The 7809-nt window shown below is 41.5% G+C and overlaps 1 protein-coding gene across 1 annotated transcript in view; it reads left to right on the top strand.

Annotated features, from left to right (window-relative positions):
• The window catches only part of ZNF462 (zinc finger protein 462), a 127466-nt gene that overhangs the window by 66277 nt on the left and 53380 nt on the right, over positions 1-7809 (top strand). Inside the window, exon 7 of the mRNA XM_004677455.1 lies at positions 1737-1928. Within this exon, the coding sequence (XP_004677512.1) occupies positions 1737-1928 (192 nt within the window). The remainder of the gene's footprint in view (positions 1-1736; positions 1929-7809) is intronic.

Genomic DNA, 7809 nt, shown 5'->3' with positions numbered 1-7809 from the left:
AATGGGTGGGGCCAGCTGACTGGTGTATTTATTTGGATCTTCTTAGAGGAAGTCCTTAGGCTAAGAGTACTGCCTCACTCAAGGTTTTCCATTAGTCTCTTCAGAGTTTTTTCTTTAAAAGAAAAAATGCATGATCCACCAGTGGTGAAAGCAGGCTTAATGTAAAATTTAGGGTGTGGAGCTCCCTTCCCACGTAAAGCCATGTAATAATCTTCAAGGCAGCAGAAGGTAACCCTTTTTGTTATGTAGAGACTAGGGAGTTTCCCCTGTGCAAGAGCACAGGCTTACTTTCTGATTTCTGCTTCACTTAAATCTGTAGACCGCCAACTCTGTCTACAGTTCATTTTCACCCATCTAAAACATTTTTATACTGAAGGCCTTTCTCCTCTTATTCCTCTACTTCCTTCTCTGCTTTTTAAATTTCACCTCAAATGCATTTTTAAAAAAAGATGTTCGTTAGAGAACATTTGAAAATAAGCAGGCAACATAGTCAGTCATCCATAATTTCATTATTTAAGTACCACTATTGTTACATTTCAGATTACCTTTGAATATTGTCCTCTATAATTATTTTTAGCAATTGTGATTATAATTTAATCTAACTTTTATTATGCTTTTCTATTTTTCCTGAGTATTGGTTTATACTTTTTCTTTTTTCTCCTCTCACAAACTCTGCAAAATCTTATTGTATTGAATGATAGTTGATCCATAAGATATCCCAACCATTTTGCTATGGTTAGAAATATAGGTTCTTTCATAACTTTCTTAAGCATGAATAATGTATATTTTTAAAGAACACTTTTTGCATATAAAGGACATTTCCATAATATGAAGCCTCAGAAGTAGAAATTATTGAGCTATAGGCATGAACATTCTAGGTCCAGTGCTAGAAAAAGCAAAATTCTTTCTAAATTACTCATCCCAGTCTATCTGTCCAGCAGCATAAGCATGCCCTTCACCCTTGCTTCTTAAAGAAATACAATAAATTCAAAAACTGACTTAGGGCAAAGGTAAGTCATTTTCTAAATTTATGTTGGTCTTAGCAATGTACTTAAATTTCAGTGTCATAAAAATATGTAGAAGAAAGGTGCTTATTTTTACTTAAGTATCTCATTCATTGAAGTATAATAGAGACACACATGTATACATTTTCAATTCTCAGTTAAATAAATGTCTATGTACCCATCTGTGCACTATTGATTAGATTAAAAAAAAATGGTGTTTTATGCTGAGGTATGTGAACAGGTCCTCTAGAAATACACAGTAAGGTGGAATCAAGGGGATATGTAGCCAACAAGAAAGTAAAGAATGAGGTTAGATTAACAAATTAGAGTTTCTGATGAGTGACTGGTAGAAAAAAATGAAGCATACTATTTTCTGTGAATGACAAGAAGCAAACCTAATAAAAGCAGAATGGCCATTACTACCATAGAGAAGGATAAAGAAAGACTGGAAAGTTTCCCTGCAGGAGGCATAGTAGACATGTGGTTTCACGCTCTGTAAGGGAGTCAACCATAGCTTTATCCCTGTAAGCAGAACATGAAACAGAAAGGTGCTGTGTCTCTTGACTTGGGAGCTTGTCCCAAGGGTTTCCGTGTTAGAGGGTTGCTGAGGTTTCATAAGAATGGGTGGGAGCTGGTCTGTGAGGACTCTTGGACCACAAGGTCAGCTGCAGGTGAGCTTACCTGCCTCACGCCCTTCTTTCCTCTTCTTCCTGTCTGTTCCTGCACTTCTAGGTGAACATGCCTACAAGTGTTCTTGGTGCTCTTTTTCCACCATGACAATCAGCCAATTGAAGGAACACTCCCTCAAGGTCCACGGGAAAGCCCTGACCCTACCCAGGCCACGCGTTGTCAGTCTCCTCTCCTCACACGCCCACCACCCCTCCCAAAAAGCTACTCCGACTGAAGAAGTAGAAGACTCCAATGGTAAAGACGAATTTTTCAGCCTTGGCTAACCACTCATGGGTGAGGTGGGCTGGGGTTTGGGATTAATTGCCAGTCATTCTTTCTAGAGAAAACTCTTGCATGAAAACATGATGGGTCACATGAAGGAAGAAACGAGGAAAGGTTGACAGGGTAGAAATTGATGGGGGACGTGATGTGAACGCAGAGCATGTCTATCGGGGGCTGTGGTGAGTGTTGCTTGTGGCCCCAGAACGTGTGTGTGCTGGATTCTTGTTGGAGACTGATGGTGGTTGTGAGCAAGAAAATGGATGAGGTGCCAGGCATATTTATTTATGTATTTGGTTTACTTATTTATGTATTTCTTGTCTGTTTTGTTCTCTTAAAAATATGTGCTTTGAAATATTTGGTGTTCTAGTGGTGAAAGTTAATGCTACACCAGTCAGAATAGGAATGAAAAGGATGAATGGGTGCAGGGTAAGTATGTTCCGTTGGGTCACAAGATGACGTTGAGATAATGCAATGGTTTCTTTCGAGAGCTGAAGGATGTCAAGGAAACATCAGTTAGGAGGAGGGTGCCTGATTTTGGAGCTTTAGAAGATAAATGGGAATTTGTGTAAGGGGTCCCCTTCCTGGCAATGTAACCAGAGCTGTAGGGGAGAGAGAGAGACAGGTCTCAGTGCCTGCAGATGTGGCATTGTGAACAAAGGATGCTTATTGCTTTGATAAGACCAAGAAACTGAAATGTTTGATTACTCGGCTTGCCTGGATGATCAGAGAATTGAGTATTTAGGGTTCTTGAGGTTAAAGATCTCAGGCTGCTCTCATCCACCCCCTCTCTTGTTTGAATCCCTTATGCAGCAACTCTAGTCACCAGTTAACTGCCACCAGCTTCAATTCTTCCCAGGTCAGGGAATGGACTGTGTCCAAGCTTTGTTGTTATATTTTGGGAAGGAGCTTAGTAGACTAGAAGGTTCATAGTTTCATTACAACAAAAGCCTGGATTTGATTCTTACGTCTCTCAAGGCTAGCTGTGTTTTCCCGGCTCCTCTTAGTTTCCTATACTCCCCTTTATGAAGTTGGGTAATAATACCCGCCTCAGCTGATTATTTTGAGAGATTGGTGAGAAAAGGTAATTATGTAAATTGTTTACTGCAGCACCTGACACATAGTAGGTATTTAACACATAGTCCTTTTATAGTTACAATGTTCACCTTATGCTTGTAAATCTGGCCTTTTGTGCTACTTGTAACAAGAATGAATTTGGGGTTATTTTTAATGGAAGGGTTTAAAAAGAGAGACTCTTCAGGTAACCTGACAGCCCAACATGTCAACATGGTCTAATTATCAGATTATCCAAAGAGTAAACGAGTCATCTTTATTCATGAGTTCTGTAAGAAGACAGCTGTGGGAGGACAAACAAAGGTAAGTCCTGAGACTGAACACTGCCTTCATGGAGTACCTTTTTGGGGGCCCTGACTTTGCAAATCAGAAACTGTCTTAACGCCTGGGCTCCTTGCTGGCATTCCTGTCTTAAAGGACTTGTGTCTTAAAGGAGACTTGTGGTCGTGACTGTGGCTTAGAGTGCAGTAAGCACTGCCTTCACTGTGGTGTAGTTGTTTTAAGTGTAAAGAGGGAAAAGCTATGTTGCTGTTGTTTTCCAGGAAACTTAAGAGCCTCAAAGTTACACCAGCCAAAGGACATAGAAAGCAACCCCCGTGTACCTTGAGAGAGTAGTATCTTGCAACAGAGGGCAAAATGTAATTTGGCATCTGTATTAACATGAGTTTTAATTAATTGCTTTCATCTGAAGTGGAAGCTACACCTGTGGAGACCTTTGGATAAAACTGATTCATCCAGATACCACTTCTCATAAAGATTTACCCTACGACCTGTTCCTCTGTTCCTTCTTTTGCTCTCATCCTTTTCCCTTGGAAGGTCGCAGTTACAAGACAAGAGAACCCTAACCCCACTCAGCGCATAGACCATCTTCCTCCCGAGCACTCAGCATACGATGAGTTGAACTCAGTCAGCTCCATGTCCAGCCTGCCTAGGGGGTTCCTCTGCCCGGGAGAAGTACCCATGAAGGCAGGGGATTCCCTCCAACAACTTAGAATAAATGTTCAGACGCTGTTATCAGCACCTGCTTCTGAAATAATCACAGACCCAAGTCTGAGGCCTCATCTTTAGGGAGGGATTTCAGATTCTTAGAAACCAGACAAGAGTAGGACCTTGGGGAAGATGGTAACAAAAGTTTGACACAATACTGAGTTACACTAGAACACAGTGAAGCATGAGGAGTGTGTAAAATGCAGTGTGTGATGCAGTGAGTGCATAACATAGAGTCTGTCTTTATTCAGCCATGGGAGATAACTTACAACATAAAAGTATTTCTCCCCTTGTGAAGAATGTAGTGACTGTTGTGGCCTCAGGTGGCAACTGTGTTTTGAAACCTACACAGAGATCACTCATTCTGTGCTGTTATTTTTTTAAAGATTTATTTATTTGTGCATACAGAACAGGGGTACAAGCCAGAGGCTCAGGGGCAGTGAGAGGATTCACCTGAGACAGAAGGGAGCAGAATAGGCAGATCAATGAAGTACACTGCTGAGGGGAGCAGCGGGCGGGTCAGGAGAGGTCTGCTGTGCCCTTTGGGTCACCTCCGGGGCAGAGATTGAACTCATGCTGAAGTGGCTGATGCTAGCTTCACAGTGTAGCCCCTTAACCTGTTGTGCCACCAGGGAGGGCCCATCCTGTGCTGTTTTTAAATGTAGATAAATAATCTATATGAACAGATCAGCCGTGTGAATCATTTAATTTAATGAAAAAAAAAAAACTTGATTAGAGAGTGGGGTAAACTGAAAGGAAGCATCAAATGGGTTATTCTCATGAATAAATAATCCCAGGGAAAGAATGATTAATGGCTTATTCATCTAATCAAAAGTCTCTTAAATCCTTACTGTAGATCTTCCATAATTGGAGATGCTCAAAAATGACTGTGGAGGTCAAAACTGGGAAGACTTATTTGCTAGGGAGCTGAGTGGTGGATTCCTAGAAACGGCTAAGTCTTGGGGCTAGAAAAACAGCTGTGGGGCTAGAACAGTAGCCTGTAAATCACGCCTTGAGTGGTGTTTGAAACACACATGTGAAATCCAATTGCACATTTTAATAGGGAGAAGCTGTGGAACTGTTGGCTCTCTGTTAAGATTTCCCACACTACAGATGCCAGGACACTGTGAACCCAAGAACCAAAAATGTGATGCAGGCCCCGGGGGGAGTAAAGATCCATAAAACCAGGGAAATCACCAGTGTGTCCTTGGCTCTCTGATTCCCTGGTGAGGGAGGTGAATAAAATGAGTTGACATGCTCAATTCTATTTGCAGTGGTCAAATGCTTGCAGCCTTGAGAGTCAGCCAGTCATCTCTGGCAAAAGGAAACAGCCTGAAAATGAAGGTTCTTCCAGAGCTGCTCTCTTCCCCAAGCCAGAGGGAAGCAGTGGGAGGGATGGGAGCCAAGAAGACAGAAATGAGAAGGTGGAGGGAGATCTCACCCCAGCTGCCTGGCCACACACCTGTTATGTACATAAACAGAGCTCTTGGGGCCTGAGCTGTCAGACTTGACACGTTTCACCACAACATGAATCTTCTATATGTTCTTGATGATCAGGTGTTGAAAAGAAAGACAGTGGCTGTGGGGTATTGGTTCTGTGTGTAGGACAATGGGAAGAGGCGTGTAGTGGCTATTCTAAGCAGTGCATGAAGGGGAAATCTTCAGGCTGTCCACAAAAGGAAGTATCTGCTGTGTGTGTGTTTACTGGGTTTCTTCTCCTGCCATATAAAACACAGGACTGGCTTTTATCAAGCTTTTTCCAGGTCTCTGCTTTTAGCATAGAAAAATACACTCTCACACACGTCCTATGAAATAACAAAGCAAATCGAACAATGTAGGTTAGTTACATCTGTTTAGCTTTGAAAAGCTACACGGCTTACAGCCAACAGATGTCATTTAAAATTCATCTGTATCCTTTAGAAGAAGTCAGGCCAGTGGTGATATTCCATCTTTTCCTCCCTCAAAATTCTCTCCAAGAATAGATTTTATTATTTTATTTTTTTCTATCTACCTATCTATGCTGTAGGAAACTGCCTGCTTTGGGAAAGAGTTACTGTACTACATGTAAGATAAATTAGACAGATACAAAATAAATAAAGTGAACCAGGATTACACCAGGGAGGGCGGGTTGTCCTTCCCTAGTAGCAGCCTGGGGAAAAGAGCTCTTGGTGGCAATGTTTACCCCTTCATGACCCAGGTCTCCCTGGGTCTCCCCAGTAGAGAAACCTGTGCTGTTTTATGAGTCAGTGAAGAATGGTTGGAAGATGCATTGTGATTATGATTTTTCTATTAGAAATTTTTGCTTGGCTTTTCTAAACTCTAGGTTAATGTTTATTAAGCACTATTTTATCATGACACTGCTCCTCAAAGAACCACAGGACTTTTCATTGTCGTATCAAAATCAAGTCCTTTGCATTGCACTTGAAGTCTACCAGCTACTCTCACTTGTCTCATTGCAGAGTGATGCTGTTAATAGATACTGATATTTCCAAGTTCTCTGAACTTGTAACCCCCAGTGTCTAGCTTCTTCCTTTTCATTCTCATCTTTTGCAGAAGACTTTGGACACTTGAAGGATTTCCTCTGTGATGCCGCCTTTCATTTCCTCTAATAACTGACTTTTATTGCCCCCCCCCAATCACTCCTTCTTTGATTACTCTTCTAGTGCTGATAGAAGAGTGCTCAGCTGTACTTGTGGTTCTGCTGTTGATTCTGTCCCCTCTTTTATTGGGGTCTGCTAGGGTATGTACTTATCAAACACTGACTTCTTCTGACTGGCCAACGGTTTCTTAGAAGCCTCTAAGTTTTCAAATCAGTTCATTGTTTGAGCTTCCTGACATGCCCATCTCCACAGAAACCAATTGTAAGATGGTAAGCTAACTTCATTTCCATTGAAGAGGCAGGTTCAGAGGCAAACAGTGCAAAGATGAGACCATAGGCACTACAGTGCTAGCAGAAATTGACTGGCAAGTCATCCTTCCCTGTGTAAGGGGGTGTTCTGTGGAGGTGGGAGGCTGAAGGTTGACACAGGGTTATCAGTCTTTCCAACCCTCAGGAGAAAAAGTGTGGTGAACCTGGAGAAGTGGGTATTGCTAGTGTGGTCGCCTAGTAGCAGACCTGCTGCCCAGGAAAGCAGCACAATCCTTGATCCCGGAGTGGGTGAGCTTGGGTCCTGTTTATGTCAACATAATGCATAGTGTTTGGTGGCAGTAGAATCCAGTCTGGAGAAGGCATTGGATGATACTGGTGAACGAAACTGCTCATAGATTACTAAAATTTTGTTTTACTTGAAATTTTTAATATAGATGACAAGACAGATAGATACTGGTCAATTTCTAGAAACTATAAATTAAGAATTGCTGATTTTCTATAAAGAGAGAAATAAATATTTTCAAATTTGTGGGTCATGGAGTGAGTCTATTTCAATGACTCGAATGCCATTGTGCTCTGAAGCAGCCATGTATAGAATATGGAAACAAATGGTCATGACTCTGTTTTAGAAAAGCTTCATGTGTGAAAGGAAAGAGGAAGTTGGATTTGGCTCATGGCAATCTATCGCTGACCCCTGCCATCCATGACTGGAGGCATGGGGGGAGGGGGATTCAGCAATACCCAGGAAATCCAGTCTTTGATACATGTCATTATAGACATTTTCACTAACCATGTGGTTATCCCTTAAAATGTAACTTAACTTAAATACAGTCTTTGTTTCAGATACAAAATGTAGAGTACTAGAGTTTTAAAAATATTAGTGTATAAATTACATTTAAGACTGGAAGAAAATCCTCTCTAGGAATG

The sequence above is a fragment of the Condylura cristata genome, unplaced genomic scaffold (genome assembly GCF_000260355.1).
Source record: "Condylura cristata isolate star-nosed mole 26May11 unplaced genomic scaffold, ConCri1.0 scaffold00006, whole genome shotgun sequence".
In the NCBI taxonomy this organism is placed as follows: Eukaryota; Metazoa; Chordata; class Mammalia; order Eulipotyphla; family Talpidae; genus Condylura; species Condylura cristata.
This window is presented reverse-complemented; position numbering and strand designations above follow the sequence as displayed.